Source organism: Dipodomys merriami, unplaced genomic scaffold (assembly GCF_024711535.1).
Source record: "Dipodomys merriami isolate MVZ:Mamm:240054 unplaced genomic scaffold, mDipMer1.0.p SCAF_55, whole genome shotgun sequence".
Taxonomy (NCBI): domain Eukaryota; kingdom Metazoa; phylum Chordata; class Mammalia; order Rodentia; family Heteromyidae; genus Dipodomys; species Dipodomys merriami.
This window is the reverse complement of record NW_027206124.1, coordinates 2,383,186-2,401,713: the sequence shown is the minus strand read 5'-3', so window position 1 is coordinate 2,401,713 and position 18,528 is coordinate 2,383,186. Positions and strand designations below refer to the sequence as shown.

General features: G+C 41.1%; 1 protein-coding gene across 2 annotated transcripts in view; it reads left to right on the top strand.

Annotated features, from left to right (window-relative positions):
• The window catches only part of Dmc1 (DNA meiotic recombinase 1), a 37,585-nt gene extending 26,444 nt beyond the window's left edge, over window positions 1-11,141 (top strand). For both annotated transcript variants that reach the window (XM_069999879.1, XM_069999880.1), the window contains exons 12-14: window positions 442-502; window positions 8,407-8,523; window positions 10,299-11,141. In XM_069999879.1, the coding sequence (XP_069855980.1) occupies window positions 442-502; window positions 8,407-8,523; window positions 10,299-10,368 (248 nt within the window). In that variant the 3' untranslated portion in view covers window positions 10,369-11,141. The remainder of the gene's footprint in view (window positions 1-441; window positions 503-8,406; window positions 8,524-10,298) is intronic.
• Window positions 11,142-18,528: the final 7,387 nt, after the last annotated feature.

The following is an 18,528-nucleotide window of genomic DNA, read 5'->3' as shown; positions in this document are numbered from 1 at the left end:
TTTAAGCTTTAATATAAAGATTCACATCATGATAAGTTTATGAAATTTTCTTCAGTGAACATTTAGCCTGTCCATTTTTCTGTTCTAACAATTAGTATATGGAAAACTACATTCAAGCAGGGCACTGGTGGCTCATGCCTGTAATCCTAGCTACTCAGGAGGCTGAGATCTCAGGATTGTGGTTCAAAGCCAGCCCAGGCAAGAAAGTGTGTGAGACTCTTATCTCTAATAAACCACCAGAAAACTGGAAGTGGTGCTGTGGCTCAAGTGGTAGAGTGCTAGCCTTGAGCTGAAGAGTTGAGGGACAACACCCAGGCCCAGAGTTCAAGCCCCACCACTGACAAAAAAAAGAAAAAAGAGAAAACTAAATTCTGAAATCTAAATATTGAACTTTAATATTTTATTGTCCCCTCATCTTGTTAATTTTATTTCTTGGTGCAGAATATAACGTGGCTGTTTTCGTGACCAATCAAATGACTGCTGATCCAGGAGCAACTATGACGTAAGTCCTAGTATTCTGTTTCTGTATTTTACAGAAGCTAATATCAAGAGAATTAGACTATAGAATAAAATAATTTCAAAATAATCAGCCTTACCCAGGCATGGGTGGTGCTCACTTGCAATCCTAGTGCTTGGTAAGGTAGAGGAAGGAGAATCAAGAGTTTGAGGCTAAACTGGGTATCAGTGGCTCACGCCTGTAATCCTAGCTACTCAGGAGGCTGAGATTTGAGGATCACAGTTCAAAGCCAGCCGGGCAGGAAAGTCTGTAAGACTCTTATCTCCAATAAACTACTCAGAAAATAGGAAGTGACACTGTGGCTCAAGTGGTAGCCCACATGCCTTGAGATGAAGAGCTGAGGGACAGTGCCCAGGCCCAGAGTTCAAGCCCCACAACTGACAAAAAAAAAGTTTGAGTAAGACCCTATATCAAATAATTATAGTAATAATAAAAACTAACCTTATTGTGGGCACAGATATATCACAAAGCTCTTTATTTCACAGTGCATATTTCATGATTGCAAATTCTACCCAGAATTCACTTTTCTGTAGTTCCTTATAAGCAAAAGCAATAGTTTACCATTTCCACTAGTATTGGGGGCTTCATTTTGGTTTAAATATATAGAGATCATAAAGTAAAAGAATAGGTCCTAGAGAAATTGAAACATATTCCATACACATATGTATCACAATGATACGCTGCTAGCCTTAAACCCAAAGTTCAGGTTTTCTACAGGATATACATTAGATACACTTAGAAGAGGTTTAGAGAAAGTCTACTACTTGATATCCTATAGAATTTCAATGTACACTAGGCTTTTTTTTTTTTTTTTTTTGGTCAGTCGTGGGGCTTGAAATCTGGGCCTAGGTGCTATCCCTAATCTCTTCAGCTCAAGGCAAGCATTCTACCACTTTATGCCACAGCGCCACTTCTGGTTTTCTGTTGGTTAATTAGAGATAAGAGTTTCATGGACTTTCCTGCCCTGGCTAGCTTTGAACCACTATCTTGAGATCTCAGACTCCTAAGTAGCTAGGATTTTAACTGTGAGCCACTAGTGCCCTGGCAACAATGACTTTTTTTTCTATTGTTAAGGTGATGTATAAGGAGTTACAGTTATATAAGTATGATAATGACTTGTTTGTTTTGTTTTGTTGTTGGTTGTGGGGACTGAAATCTGGGCCTGGGTGCTGTCCCTCAGCTCTTCAGCTCAAAGCTAGAACCCTACCACTTGAACCACAGTGCTACTTCTGGCTTATTCTGCTTATGTGGTGCTGAAGAATCAAACCCAGGGCCTCATGCATATGAGGCAAGCACTGTACCACTGAGCCAACTTCCCAGTCCCGATAATGACTTTTTAAAGATTTTTTTTTTTTTTTGCCAGTCCTGGGGCTTGAACTCAGAGCCTGGGCATGGTCCCTGAGCTATTTTTGCTCAAGGCTAGCACTCTACCACTTGAGCCATAGCACCACTTCCAGCTTTTTCTGTTTATGTGGCACTGAGAAGTACACCCAGGGCTTCAGTGCTTCAGGCAAGCACTCTATCACTAAGCCACATTGCCAGCCCCTTAAAGAAACTATTTAGGAAACTTTTTTTTGGTCGGTCCCGGGGTTTGAACTCTGGGCCTGGGTGCTATGTCCCTCAGCTGTTCCACTCAAGGCTAGTGCTCTAGTACTTGAGCCACAGCTCTAGTACTTGAGCCACAGCTCCACTTCTGATTTTCTGGTAGTTTATTGGAGATAACAGTCTCACTGTCTTTCCTGCCCAGGCCAGGCTGGCTTTGAACTGCAATCCTCAGATCTCAGCCTCCTGAGTAGTTAGGATTAGAGGCATGAGCCACCACCCCCAGCTTAGGCAATTTTTTAACTGAAGAAAAGTTGAAAGCACAAAAAGAAATACTTATCATTTATCCAGGTTCATCAATTAATAGTTTGCCTTTTTTGTTTTACATGTATGTGTATATTCATAAAAATCTGTCCATACATTTACTTATATGTATATATGTGTGTATATGAACACACACACATATATTGTAATTTTTTTTGCCTGTCCTGGGGTTTGAATTCAGGGCCTGGGCACTGTCACTAAGCTTCTTTTACTCAAGGCTAGCACTCTACTGCTTTAGCCACGCTTATGTGGTACTGAGGAATCAAACCCAAAGCTTCATGCGTGCTAGGCAAGCACTCTACCACAAAGCCATATTCCTGTCTATATTGTACTTTATATAAACCATTTAAGAGGTGTTTTTCTTTCTTTTTTGGCAGCACTTGGGTTTGGACTTAGGGTCTTGTGCACTTGCTGGGCAGATGCTATACGATTGAAACATGCCTCCAGGCCTGTCAAGGATCTTACTTCCTGCTGAGTCACATGTGTGGGTCATGATCTATCTATTTTAGGCTTCCCGTCATAGCGGGATAAGAGACATGGCCCATTGTACCCAGCTCTAAGTTGAGAAAGAGGTCTTGTAATTTTTATTTTTTTTTATTTATTTATTGCCAGTGCTGGTTTCAAGCCACAATTCTCCTAATCTCATCTTTCTAAGTAAGATTACAGACACTTCACTTAATACTTCAGCATATCTCATATTAGCCTGGCTCTGTGAGTCATATCATTAATCCTAGCTAGTTAGGCAGCTGAAATCTGGTGGTTGGGGTTCAGAGCCAGCACCAGGTAGACAAATCTTTAGACTCTTATCTCTGATTAACCAGTTAAAAGCTGGAAGTGGAAGCCTGGCTCAAGTGTTTAGAGTACCAACCCTGAGCAAATAAAAGCCAAGCAAGCCAGGTATTTGCTGTGGCTTGTACCTGTAACGCCTAGCTACTCAAAAGGCAAAGATTGCCGGATGCCAATGGCTCATGCCTGTAATCCTAGCTACTCAGGAGGCTGAGATCTGAGGATTGCAGTTCAAAGCCAGTCCAGGCAAGAAAGTCCGTGAGACTCTTACCTCCAATTAACCACTGGAAAACAAAAATGGCGCGGTGGCTCAAGTGGTAGAGCCCTAACCTTGAGCTGAAGAGCTGAGGGACAGTGCCTAGGTCCCCAGAGTTCAAGCCCCACAATCTTTAAAAAAAAAAAAAAGGCTAAGATGTGAGGATCACAGTTCAAAGCCAGCCTAGGAAGGAAAAACCCATGAAATCATCTCCAAATTATCACCAGAAAACCAGAAGTGGAACTATGGCTCAAAGGGTAGAATGCTAGCCTTGAGCAAAAAGAGCTCAGGGACAGCACCCAGGCCCTGAGTTCAACCCCCATGACCAACAGCAACAATAAAAAAAGGAAGTAGAGTATACTGGCAGATAAACAATATAGACATATATGCTAGAAGATATTTGGTACACTAGTGGAAAGTCTATAAATTGTGCGAATTAAATATGTCTTTTTAGGCTTTTCTTAGATTTGTCCTAACAGTATTTCTATATCTTCTACAGTATGATATTACTCATTTTGTGCTACCTTTTATGAGTATTTTCTATACAATTACCAGAGATTCCAAGGTGAAAAATTTTAACTACATAATTGGTATTAAGCAGTTAGAAACATTGAGTAGGGGGACTGAGAGTATAGCTCAGTGTTAAGGTATGTGCTTAGTATGTTTGAGGCTGTAGGTTCAATATCCATTCAAAAAAAGAGTGAGTAGAAACTCAGTCATCATTAATTCACCAAGTATTTCATGAAAACCTACTATGTAATAAGATTTTGAGAATTTACTAATGAAAAAGAGACAAAAAAAATCTTTCTTCAAAAGGAAGAAATACAAATGGTATCCATTTAACCATTGAAGTTAATATTCAAAGTCTTAGTATGTCACATATGATCTCTAGTGTAGTTCTTGAGTACTTAAGACAGTTTTCTATCTTATGGGCTGTCTTTCATAGACAGGACACGAAGTACTTCACAACGAATAATTTTAAACTGAAAAGAAATGGAAGATTTTTAAGCCTTGCTTTAAAAAGAGAAAATGACTCATTGGCTCAGAGGGAGGAAGTGGGTTGCATTCAAATAAAACATTACAAGCTAAAGAGCAATGTTCTTTCTTCAGGTGTGGGGAGGGAATATTGAAGAGGCCAAAACTGTCACTCTAGAGTTACAAGGCAAAAAAAAAATCGGTGGAAATTAGGTCAGACAGGGGTTCTTTTTCTTATATTTGTAGAAAGTTTCAAAGAGTAAAACCATTTTGACTTTTCTCCCATAAGACAATGAAAGGAGATATAGAGATATGACAAAAAGGAAATAATTGCAGGAGGTAAGGAAAGGGGAGGAGATCTATAATGAAGAGAACTAAGTAGAGAGCCAGAGAAGGTAACAAAGGCTTGTATTTTTACTGGGTAAGTCTGCCATGAAACATTTCTTCCACCTAGCCAACTTGTAAGGAAACAAGGTTCACTATAATTAGTATGTTCTGAAGTATATTAAATTACAGAAGTACAGATTAAATACTGTCTTCATGTAAAACACAAAAATTACCACATCTAAATGAAAAAAGGACATTTTTAAACTAAAGAATTCCAAATGCTTTAGAAAACCTCCCATAAGGAAAATATCTTTGTTTCTCAGTGTTGAGGAAATCCAAGCTGCAACTTGCCTGGGGCTTGTCAGAGAAATATCACCGTAATTGGTATGGGTCCCCAAGAACACTGACAATAATTGAGGCTTATATCCTATGCATTACACTTGACGACACATTGTATTAAAAGGGAACAAAATTATAGAGGCAAGTAGCTGCCATACAATGCAGCAGAGTAGCAACTCCCAGACAAAGCTACAGATACAGTTTTTAAAAAACAGGAAAGATCCAGTTGATGAATCCTAGAGATAGGAAGTCAAAGGACCAGCCTGACCAGCTGCATACCAGAGCAAACTGCGATTAGCAGTGAAATCAACAGCCACCACGGTGGCTGTATTCATTCATTGTATATGTTTTCCTAAAATAAAAATGAGAGTATATGCAGCCTTTTTTTTTTTTTTTTTTTGGTCGGTCGTGGGGCTTGAACTCTGAGCTTGGGCACTGTCCCTCAGCTCTTCAGCTCAAGGCAGCACTCTACCACTTGAACCACAGCACCACTTCCGGTTTTCTAGTAGTTTATTGGAGATAAGAGTCTCACGGACTTTCCTGCCCAGGCTGGCTTTGAACCATGATCCTCAGATCTCAGCCTCCAGAATAGCTAGGATTACAGACTTGAGCCACCAGTGCCTGGCTGCAGCCTTATAAATGTAGTTTCTTCTCTAAAATTGTCACCTACTAACTTCATTAGCATAACTTAAGAGGCAATATGTTTACAGGAAAAAAAAACATTAAACCAGTGACTTTGTGAAAGGCATTTAGACTAATTGAACCACCCAAAATTAATAACACTTAGATTTATTGATTACTTTCCAGGGACCAGATGCTTTTATGCATCATCTTCTCTCAGCCTCCTACTGCCTTCCTGTGCTTACTATGAAACCAATCTCATAAAACCAAAATTCCATCTTCAAATGTTGAAAAAAGAATAGAGGTTGCTGGGCACCAGTGGCTCATGCCTCTAATCCTAACTACTGAGGAAGTTGAGATCTGAGGATCTTCGTTTGAAGCCAGGCAGGAAAGTTCATGAGACTCTTATTGACCACTCTAAATTGACCACTAGAAAATGAAGTGGCACTGTGGCTCAAAGTGTAAAAGAGTAAAAAAGCTCAGGGACTCTGAGTTCAAGCCCCATGACAAAAAAAAAAAAAAAAAAAAGAATAGAGGTGTGGGGCGGGTTGGGTTTTTTTGTTTTTGTTTTGTTTTTTGGGGGGGTTGCATTTTTTGGAGCAGACAGAATGGTAGTATTACTTAACAAAACTTCTTTAAAATACTCTTTAAGGCCAGGCAGGAAAGACCATGAGACTCCTATCATCAGTAAACCACTAGAAAACCGGAAGTGGTGCTATGGCTCAAGTGGTAGAGTACTTTCCTTGAGCTGAAGAGCTGAGGGACAGTGCTCAGGCCCAGAGTTCAAGCCCCATGACCAAGAAAAAAGAAAAAAAAAAACTCTTTAAAATAAACTTTTTTATTTTCAGGAATTTTCTGGCAGTATTCTTCTCCCTAATCTTCCTGAACTCAGGGCCTCCCCATCATTTTAGTTCATTTGCTTTTCTCTCCTCAATAAACCCCCTTCTCAAAAAGACTTACTCCAAGCTGGCCACTGGTGGCTCATGCCGGTAATTCTAGCTTTCAGGAGGCTGAGATTTGAGGATCACAGTTCAAAGCCAGCCGGGGCAGGAAAGTCTGTAAGACTCTTATCTCCAATAAAACACTCAGAAAACCAGAAGTGGTGCTGTGGCCCAAGTGGTAGAGTGCTAGCCTTGAGCTGAAGAGCTCAGGGATAGTGCCCAGGCCCAGAGTTCAAGCCCCACAACAACAACAACAACAAAAACTTACAAGGGAAAAGTACCAGGAATGCCCACAAGCACACTGTGGCTCTCAGAGTTATACTCTGACCAGAACTTAAGGAAGTATTGTGAGTATTCCTGATTAACAAAGGTGGGAAGAGAGTATTTACAGCCTAGCCAATCATACAATTAAAAAAATAGAAGGGTCAGGATTTGAATTCAGGTATCTTTGAATCCAATGTTGTACTCCTTTCCTCTCAGAACTCATCCATTGTATCCCATCCCATAGCTCTGTATTTCATGACCCCAGCATCCTAATTCAAAGTTGAAAGGCCTGGTTGTTCTGGGTCCTACCTGCAATGATAACAGTTCTATCACTTGTTCAACCAGAGTAGGAGAAATGAATAATTCTCTCTTCATTCCTAATATCTACCCCCATTGCCTCTTTCCTCCTCTCTACTCCTCAGTCTCCTGAGAAAGGGGGCAAAGGAAAAGGAACATAAAAAAGGGAAAATGGAGGAATAGGCTACCGGAAGGATGTGGGTGGCTTTCTGGTGCTGTTTTAACTTGGTCAGAAATAGAAGTAAATTAAACCCTTTAAAAGATTTCAGAGTGCTATTATACCTTCTCGTACATTACCTCAAGACTTGGTTATAACTGCTAGGATACTCAAGAAGTTCAAAGACATTTTAAGAAAAGTTTCTTGGTCTACATCTCATTGAAAGAGTGATTGTTGAATCTGAATAATTTAGTTAATGATAGAATTATTGAGGATCTCGTAGGTACAAAGATATAATCTCCATTATGGAGAAAGGCTGAATAATTCCTAGTCACTAGACTAGCATGTCACATAATAGACCATTAATATTGCTGATGAGTGAATATAAATAAATCCAATCTTTATATGTTTTGGTGTGTGTGTGTGTGTGTGTGTGTGTGTGTGTGTGTGTGTGTGTGTGTGTGTGTGTGTGTGTGTGTGTGTGTGTGTGTGTGTGTGTGTGTGTGTGTGTGTGTGTGTGTGCACATATGTATGCCTGTCCTGTAGCTTGAACTCAGGGCTTGGGAGTTGTCCCTGAGTTTTTGTGTTCAAGGCTAATAGGAGTTACAGGGCCATTTCCAGCTTTATAGTACTTAATTCGAGATAAGACTCTCACAACTTTCCTGCCTGGGCTGGCTTTGAGCTGAAATCCTCAGATATCAGCCTCCTGAGTAGCTAGGATTACAGGCATGAACCACCAACACCTGGCTTAATCTTTATATGTTATTTATTTATTTATTTTTGGTTCCCATTGTGGGGCCTGAACTCTGGGCCTGGGCGCTGTCCCTCAGCTCTTCAGCTCAAGGCTAGCGCTCTACCACTTGAGCCACAGTGCCACTTCCGGCTTTTTTTTTCTTTTTGCTTATGTGGTGCTGAGGAATCGAACCCAGGGCCTCGTGCATGCAAGGCAAGCGCTCTACCACTGAGTCACCTTCCCAGCCCAGAAAGGTTGTCTTGCCATTGCAATATCTCTACATACAGTATTTATGATGAAACCTGAAAAGGCATTTTATTGATTCAGCTTCCAGGCAGATCCAAAAAAACCCATCGGAGGCCACATTCTGGCTCATGCTTCAACAACAAGAATAAGCTTGCGAAAGGGAAGAGGAGAACTGAGAATTGCTAAGATTTATGACAGGCAAGTCTTTTTCTTTTTCTTCATCAGATTTTTGTATATATGATTTTAAACATAATTGCCTCTCCTATGAAGCTATAATTATTCCATTGGCAGATACTCTGTTGGCAGTTCTTGCTCAAAACCTAGGCAATTGATTGGAATATTCCTAGTGTGTGATAGATACTAGAGGTTTAGAGACTCTGTACTCACATATCGTTGGTCTCTGTCTTTTCCATACCGTGAAACTAAATAGTTAACTAACATCAATTCCAACAAAAAGGTATTAAGACACTGAGGAAGTGCAAAGTAAGGGAATATATTTTCCTTTTCCTCTTTACCAGCTTAATGCTTTTCAGGTTTTCAATTTAAACATAATTTCCTTAAACCAGGTATGGTAGGGCACACCTGCAATCCCAGCACTCCACAGATGGGCTTTGGTAGCTGAGGCCTATAATCCTGGTTACTCAGGAGGCTGAGATCTGAGGATCAAGGTTTAAAGCCAGCCTTGGCAGGAAAGTCCTATAATAAACTACCAAAAAGCCAGGGGAGTTGTGGTCTAAATAGTAGAGTTCTTGAGCAAAAAAAGCTCAGGAACAGTGAGTGCCCAGGCCCTGAGTTTAGTCCCAGGGTGTGCATGTGTGTGTGCATGCATGGGCACTCACTTGGGCACCTTCCCCCCCATTGAAGTCAAAGACAAAATTTTAAATAACTATCAGAAAGTGAAAAATCATACTCCTGATCAAATTTTCTGAAGCAATTACTTCTGATTCTGTTTTAAAAATAAGCACAGCCGGGCGCTGGTGGCTCACGCCTGTAATCCTAGCTACTCAGGAGGCTGAGATCTGAGGATCGCGGTTCAAAGCCAGCCCGGGCAAGAAAGACCGTGAGACTCCTATCTCCAATAAACCACCAGAAAACCGGAAGTGGCGCTGTAGCTCAAGTGGTAGAGCGCTCACCTTGAGCTGAAGAGCTGAGGGACAACGCCCAGGCCCAGAGTTCAAGCCCCACGACCGACAAAAAAAAAAAAAAAAAAAAAAAAAAATAAGCACAGAGAAAACAGCCCTTATTCAACTTTACAAATACTTTGTATGAGTTTCCTCTTTTTCAGTTCCTTAACTAACTATAGAGAGTTTTCATTTTACTTTTTGCCATTTCAAAGTAGCTGGTAGTATTGTTTCAAATAAAGCTACTAAATTATTTTGTAATTCCACTTAGATCTACTTACTCAACACCAGTTAGAGTGTAGGAAGGCCTACCTTATCTATCCTCCATTGCTATCCTCAGGAAACCCCTCTGCTACTTCCTAAGAGAAGTAATTTTACCCTCGTACACTAGAAGTATACTGCCTTCAATCTTCTAACAAACAACAACAAACAAGCAAAATCTTTGAGGAGCAATATGGTTAAGAACATGCTTTGTGAGGTCAACTGTTTTGGTCTCTAATCATCTTTTCATTACCCTAACAAAAATAACTAAGGCTGTATTTTTCTAAAGAAAAGAGGTTCTGAAAGTCTGAGGGCATGACAGTACCCTAAAAGGTACAGTTATCCCTCTTGTCTGGTTCCAAGTTTGGGGTAGTTTTTTTATATTCAGAACCTTATACATAGAATTTGTTGAACAAATGTTTGTGAGGGTTAATAAAAGTTGCAGGCAAATTCCATAGTCCACATTTAGCTGCACCAAGTCTGCGCTGTCCTTGGAGACTCAGACTGATGGAGCATGTTGCCTGTGACATGAATATAGTATTTATAGAAATAGAGCTTTTTATAAACTTCTGTTCCCTTGTATTCTGTTAGCCCTGAGATGCCTGAAAATGAAGCCACCTTCGCAATAACTGCTGGAGGAATTGGGGATGCCAAGGAGTAGGTGGTGAATTGATGCAAATTGCTTCTTAGTGCTTATTAGGAGCTGAAGAAGTGGAGAAGCAATCTTGAATTTTAAATCTTGAAAGAAGAGTTTGTTTTTTTCACATGTTATTAATGGAAAGTCAGCAAAAGAGATTTAAATCTTATATTTATCTTAAAAGTTCCTGATATATAACTAGACATTGAATGTCAATTCAAAAATATATATGCATATTCTTGAATTACTTACAATAGATACATACACATTTGCCTGTCAGAAACTATTTGGGGAAGGGGTATTTGATTCCTTCCCTTTTGCTTCTCAAAGTAAACAAAGTCCAGAAGCTTACAAAGGTCCCAGACTTCCCTTCTAATAATTCACTAGGACACTGGCACCACTGCCTTGCAGAGCCAGTGATGTTTGAGTAGAGAATATTTAGGACACCAGAAACTATGTATACAACCCAACTATAAACTCACAGCAACAGACAAGAAATGATAAAGCCAAATTTTTAATCATTTGATGTTTTCAAAATTTGAAAATACATTTGATAAATGTATTTCTGAGCCAAATATCGTGGCCACAAGCTTGTAATTGCAGCACTTGGGAGGTTGAGGAAAGAGAATCTTAAATTTGGGGTCAGCTTGGGCTAGAGTGAGACCCTGTCTCCAAAGACCAAAAAAAAAAAAAAAAACCAGAAAAAGAAAAATGCATTTCTGATACATATATGTTCCCTCAGGAAGATAAAGATTTTCAGTTTAAGATAATAAAGAGAATGTGATTTTTTATATTTTAGGTAGAGAATTCAAAATATTTTTTACTAAACACTGTTGACTTAAGTATAAAATTTCTGAATAGTAATTTTAGAAATGTGTACAAGAATTTTATTTTATCTGATTGTTAAAAATAAAAGCTTACAAAATGAATTGTGAAAATGTTTAAAAATTAAAATACTAATATATACAATGCCAATCTTTATAGACTTCAAAAGAATTTAATATTTATGTTGCATTAACTTTCTTTTTTTTTTTTTTTGTCGATTGTGGGGCTTGAACTCTGGGCACTGTCCCCGCGCTCTTCAGCTCAAGGCCATCTACCACTTGAGCTACAACGCCACTTCCGGTTTTCTAGTGGTTTATTGGAGAAAAGAGTCTCACAGACTCTCCTGCCCAGGCTGGCTTTGAACCGTGATCCTTAAATCTCAGCCTCCTGAGTAGGTAGGATTACAGGTGTGAGCCACTGGTGCCTGGCTTGAATTAGCTTATATGACACATTCAAGTATGGAAAGTTCCATTTCCTACAAAAGACATTTTATTTTCCAATTAAGGCATTTGCTCATTATTTGATACCTAATGAAGTGCTGAAGAACAAAGAAAATATGGTTCCTGCCTCAAAGAAATGTGTACTTAATGAAGAGAAAACTTGTAGAAATAAGAGGGCAAATAATCACACAATTAGTTTATAAGCTGTGTGGTCTTGCATGATCGTTAAATGGAAGGGGAGGGGAGTTAAGCAGAGACAGCACTGAGGCCCAGGGACCCTGATGCCAAAAGAAGCCCAGTCTGACCACAGGAGTTGTTCACAGTGCAGGCCTGCGAATGCAGAGATTTTCTCCTTCCTTTTCCTTCTTTCAAACCCCTGGACATCAAATCATCTAGGAGTAGATTTTCTGTACTCTGCAAAGTTACTAAATGAATATTTTTGGCATATAAACATTAAGGTTTACTTTTGTCCCAAGGAAAAGAAAGGTTTTGTTACTTGTGTGGGTTTTTTCCCAGGTATAAATATATTTTGACAACTTCAAAAAAATCTTTCTAGCTAAGGCAGATGCCCCTCTGGCCCTTCCTGGGCTAGGTGATTCTTAGGGAAGCAAAGCAGATTCTGATCATTTGAGTCTCTGAAGGGGTATAAAAGGTTGATGGGCATCCTGAAGGAGAGGCAATTCAGCAAGGTCTGCAGCAATGGCATGCCTTTGATAAGCAAACTAACCACTCTACAGCCTGACCTCTACCTATTCTGCCTTGCTCATCCCAAAGGCACTGGTTCCAGGCAAAAGGAACCAGTCCTCTAATTTAGAGCCCCTAGAAATTATTCCAACTGGGCCAATCCGTACCTGCTTCCCCTAACCTATCTGCCTTGTCTTCCCCTCGACCATGCCAGTAAAGACAGCCCAAGCTGTCCTCTATTCCAGTCTTCAGCCTTAAGACCACCTTGATGTTGATCACCCTGTGGTCTTGCATGGCATCCAATATGGAATGTAGTGACCCTCCCTTGAAAATATATAATAAGCTCTCTTCTATTTTCTTCCATAGCCACCCCAAACTGACTATCCTATTCACAATTTGAATAGTATTAACTCTTCCTCAAAACTTAAGCATAGGTGAAATTTGGGAAATTATGTAATCACTTAATCACAAAAAAAAAAAAACCACCAGAAAACTAGAAGTAGCGCAAAAAAAAACAAAACTTAGCATAGGGAGGCAGAGATCAGGAGGATTGGGATTCAAGGCCAATCTAGGCCAAAAAAATGATCCCACCACCACCAACAAGCTGAGCATGATGTCCATCCCAAATACACAGGAGACACAAACAGGAAGCCCGCTATCCAGTGTGGCCTAGGCAAAAATACAACACCCTATCCAAAACATAAAAGCAGAAAGATGTTGGGAATATACATAGATTTTGTTGTTTTTTGTTTTTTTTGGGGGGGTCCGGTTGTGGGGCCTGAACTCTGGGCCTGGGCACTGTCCCTCAGCTCTTCAGCTCAAGGCTAGCGCTCTATCAGTGGAGCCACAGTGCCACTTCCGGCTTTTTTTTTTTTTTTGCTTATGTGGTGCTGAGGAATCGAACCCAGGGCCTCGAGCATGCAAGGCAAGTGCTCTACCACTGAGCCACCTTCCCAGCACTATACATAGATTTTGGGGAGACATAATTAAACTCAAAACTATAAGAATCACAGTGAAGTGTCAAACAACCAGGATGGTCAAGATTCAAATTCAAAACTGGAAGGGATGCTGGACACTGGGGCTCAGGCCTGTAATCCTACTTACTCAGTAGGCTGAGATCTGAGGATCAGGGTTCAAAGCCAGACTAGGCATTCCCTGAGTCTTATCACCAATTAACCACCAAAAAGCCAGAAGAAGAGCTATAGATCAAGTGGTAGAACACTAGCTAAGAGATAGTGCCCAAGCCCTAAGTTCAAGCCTCAGTAGTGGGTGATATTAGGAAAGATCTAGCAGATGAAAGGAAAGAAAGAAAACAAGAGACCTCATGGGGCTGGGAAGTTGGCTCAGTGGTAGAGTGCTTGCCTTGCATGCATGAGGCCCTGGGTTCGAGTCCTCAGCACCACATAAGCAGAAAAAAGCCAGTAGTCGTCCTGTGGCTCAAGTGGTAGGGCACTAGCCTTGAGCTGAAGAGCTGAGAGACAGCGCCCAGGCCTAGAGTTCAGCCCCCACAACTGGCAAAAAAAAAAAAAAAAAAAAGAGAGACCTCAAATAGATCCGGTCAGGCTTTAATCAATCAACACTAAAGAGGGGCCCCAAGTAACACCAAAGATAATTGGAGATATAACAGGTGCTAAAGGCAAGTGGGGGAAGTCTGGGGTGTAAATACAGTGGAATAAAGCAGCTGTTGGTTTGTGGACTCATGCAGGGCAGCAGCAGGTCTCACCCAGTGCAACATGCACTTCCAAATAGGTGGGGTGTAAGTTTTTTTTTTTTTTCCCCAGAACTTTCCCATAGGATGCTGGTGGCTCATGCCCATAATCCCAGCTACATGGAAAGCTTAGAATGGGACTCTCTTCTTTCAAGACAGTCCAGACAGAAAAGTTGGTGAGACTTTATATCAACACATAACTGGTATGGTGATATGTACCTGTCATCCTAAATTGTGTGGGAGGTTGAAACTGGGAGGATTGTAGCTCCAGACCATCCAGGGCAGAAAATTTTTGTGTGCACCAATCCTGGGGCTTGAACTCAGGGCCTAGGCACTGTCCCTGAGCTATTTTGCTCAAGGCTAGCACTCTACCACTTGAGTCAGTGCTCCACTTCCAGCTTTTGATGGTGAATTGGAGATGAGTCACGGATTTGAACTGTGATCCTCAGCTCTCAGTCTCTTGAGTAGCTAGAATTACAGGTTTGAGCCCCTGGCATGCAGCCAAAAAGTTTTGAGATTCCATTGCAACAGAGGGAAACTACATGAAGTAATCTGTGCCTGTGGTCCCAGTAATGATGGGAAGCCTAAGATAGGTGGATCTAGATCCAGGTGTGGACTCAGGTGGGAAGCAAGGCCCTATCTCAAAAATTACTAGCAAAACCTTGCCCATGTAATTTTAACCCCTCTGTACAGTATTTTCACAATAAAAAAAATTATGAGCAAAAAACAGGCCTGGAGGCTGGGATCAGCAGTAAAGGGTATGCATAGCAAGCACAAGACCCTAAGTTCAGACCTCAATACTTAAACCCGCCCCCCCCAAAAAAAAGGAATTCAAAGCTAGTTTGGGCTCCATAGCAAGACTCAAGTAAATAAACATTACAATACTGAACTATAAGACAAGTGAAACAGGTGTATGCTGAGTAGCTACCAGGTGGGTAGTATATACTAAGTGGGCCCACTGGACAGAAGGATGATTACTTCTGAGGGGAGGAAAAGAGCAGAATGGTGCAAGGTCTCTTTACGCTACTCAGAACTTTGCACAGACTAAAACTGAAAAATTGCTAAGTCCAGCATAGTAATACACATAGTCCTAGCAACTCTAGAGATGAGGTGAGACATTTACTGGAGCCTATCAGTTTGAGACCAGCCTGGCAACATAACAATTTAATTTTTCAACAAAATTAAAAAGAATAAGACTTATGGATTATTTGTTTCTGGAATTTTCCACTGAATATTTTTGGATTGCATTTGGCTGTGAGTAACTAAACCGGTGGAGAGATAAATGGCGGATAAACAGACTACAAAACTAACTAAGTATATTTTTTTCAGTCATGGGGTTTGAAGTCTGGGCCTGGGCACCGTCCCTTAGCTTTTCAGCTCATGCTCTCCCACTTTGAGCCACAGCACCACTTCCAGGTTTCTGGTGGTTAATTGGAGATAAGAGTCTCATGGACTTTCCTTCCCTGGCTGGCTTTGAATCAGGATCTTCAGATCTCAGCCTCCTGAGTAGCTAGGATTACAGACATGAGCCACTGAAGCCTGGCCTCTAAGTCCGTATTTTTTAAAATACAATTGGCTGTACATAATTATGTACTCTGTGATTAGTTTTCCTTCTTACCTTTGGCAGGACATAGCTTTCCTCTGACACCCCACTCAGTCCTTGTCTGATTGACAACTCCGTATCTATCCAGGGACACAAAAGAATCCAAGCAAACTCCTAACTCTTCCTCAACTAAGTCTTGATTTTACTATATACCTACCCTCGTCTCCAGCAAAGGCAGGCAGACTTCCCCTTCCAGTTTACCAAAAAGAAAGCAAAAATGCTCCTAGTTCCTTAGGGTTTTTTGTTTTGTTTTTGGCTGGTCCTTTGGGTTTGAATTCAAGGCCTGGGTGCCCTTAGGCTGTGTGTGTGTGTGTGTGTGTGTGTGTGTGTGTGTGTGTGTGTGTGTGTGTGTGTGTGTGTGTGTGTGTGTGTGTGTGTGTGTGTGTGTGTGTGTGTGTGTGTGTGTGTGTGTGTGTGTGTGTGTGTGTGTGTGTGTGTGTGTGTGTGTGTGTGTGTGTGTGCGCGCGCATACGTGCTTATTGGATCTGGGGTTTGAATTCAGGCCCTGAAGGCTGTCCTCTACCTTTTGTGCTAGTGCTCTACCACTTGAGCCATAGCTCTACTTCTGGCCTTTTCTGTTTATGTGATACTGAGGAATCGAACCCAGGGTTTCGTGCATGCTAGGCAAGCACTCTACCACTAAGTCATATTCCCAGCCCAGCTGTATCAATTTTTATTGAAAATTAAATCATTGCCTCTTTCCCCATCCACCCCTTATGCAGCCATCTCTCTTCTGGCTTAAAATTTGCATCCTCATACCCATCATTTAACACTATTTGTAAAATTTTTCGTATTTAACAAACAAGAGAGCTTTCTACTAAGATCCCCATGACTTAGAAGGTAACTGGGCTATTATATTTTGACACACAAAAAATACTTCCTTTTGCTGCAGCCTATTTAGAATTTTTGCTGCACCCTAATTAGAAAAGTCCATTTGTTGAGGCAAAGGGCAGGGTGGGTGTATCATCCTGTGTGTTCGGAAAGATAAATGCCAAGCATTTGTGTGTGCTCGTGTGGGATTTGTCACACCTTGTTAATTATAATCCCTTCTTCTGAGTCTTTTAAGACATATTAATACTGTTCTCTAGGCTTGTGAGTCACCCTGTCTTTTTACCCCCAGTGAGCTGTGTCGTCTGCACCTCTTGTCTCTGGGTTTTGTGTGCTGTGTGTCAAGGGGAGGAATCTGCTTTTCAGGTGGGAAGTGATTAGTGCCTATCAGTGCCAAAGCACAGATCTCTTTGCTAAGTCTCCAAGAGGCCAGAAGTGAGACTTGAGAGTCAGTGTGTGATTGCTGTGGGGGTTTCTGGGGATTGAACCCAGGGCCTTCCTTGCACATGCACGGAGCTCCACCTCCAGCCCCAAGTCAAATCTATTTTCATGCACAGAGAAAGGGTTAACCAAAATCACTGAAGCTGGCAAAATTTAAAAGTGTGGGTGAGGAATAGAGAAGGGAGGCAAGCTATTGAAGCAGAGGGGAGAGAGAGGGATGTAAGTAGGCCCACAATGTCAGACTGTGGGATTAAAGCTAACTCTCCAGGTCTTTGGGAGTCACAGAAGTTTTTTCAGCAGGAAACTTCCAGACTGGCCAAGTGGGAAAGCACCTGGTGGGGTGAGCTTGATGAAAATTTCAGAGTGGTAAAAACTTGATCGAATGTATGTGTAGAACTTAGGTGGCTTGCAGCATAAATTGGCTTACAGCATAAATCGCTGAAAAATGAAATTGAAGACTTTAAAATCTGAACAAAAACATTCTGTGTGTGAAAGTTCTCTGAGTCTTGAGTATAAATTTACTGCTTTGTAAACCACAAAAAAATTATCTGTTTGAAAGTTGTCTGAGTCTTGAGTATAAATTTTACTGCTTTGTGGGGGGGAAGGGGGAGGCTGGGAAGGGAGGTGAAGGGTAAACAAAGGAGGAGGCTGCAATGCTTGGTAAGAAATGTATGCATTATCCTGCCCATGTAATTGTAACCCCTCTGTACAGTATGTTCTCAAATAAAATAAAATATAATAAAAAAAAATTTACTGCTTTGTAACCCACAAAAGACATGAAAATGGCAATGATATTATTGGCTCAGGTAGAGGTCTGAGAAGACAAACCACACACAAACATGACAGTGGAAAGAACAAATGTGGTTCTCCGATCCCATAGAGAGGTGCCCCCAGAGACATCAGGCAGTATCTGGAGACATTTTTGTTGTCATGACCTGGATAAGGAGGGAGATCTCCTGGCATCTAATAATAAAGAACAAGGATAGCAGGGCACCAGCAGCTCACACCTATAATTCTAGCTACTCAGAGGTTGAGATCTGAGGATTGCGGTTCAAAGCCAGCCAGGGCAAGAAGGTCCATGAGATTCTTCTCTCCAATTAACCAACAGAAAACTGGAAGTGGCTGTGTGTCTCAAGTGGTAGAGTGCCTTGCCTTAAGCTGAAGAGCTCGAGGATAGCATCCATGCCCAGAGTTCAAGCCCCACAACTGACAAAAGAAAAAATGATGTTGGTCAACATCTTACAAAGTACAGGACAGCCCTCCATAAGACACTATCCATCACAATGTCCATAGTTTTAAGTCAGAGCCTTGCCAGGAATCTGCATCTGAGTACTAAACATGCCATTTGCCCATTGAGAGGTCCTGGACCAGCTATTTAACCTGAGGGTTAGCTTTCACACATAAAGTGAAAAGTGAACACAACTTGTATCCGATGCATATTATGCACTACGCACCTCTCTGGTGTTTCAGAGGTCATCTTTCCCACATCCCAATGAGGTTCTATTATTTCACTTACAGATGAAGTTAAAGCAATGAAAACTCATAGCATATACATGGAACACAGTGAACAGAACTCAACTGTCAGTATCAGGTTGGTGTAGGTTCTGGGACTTGAACTCAGGGTCTGGGCACTCCCCCTGAGATTTCTGCTCAAA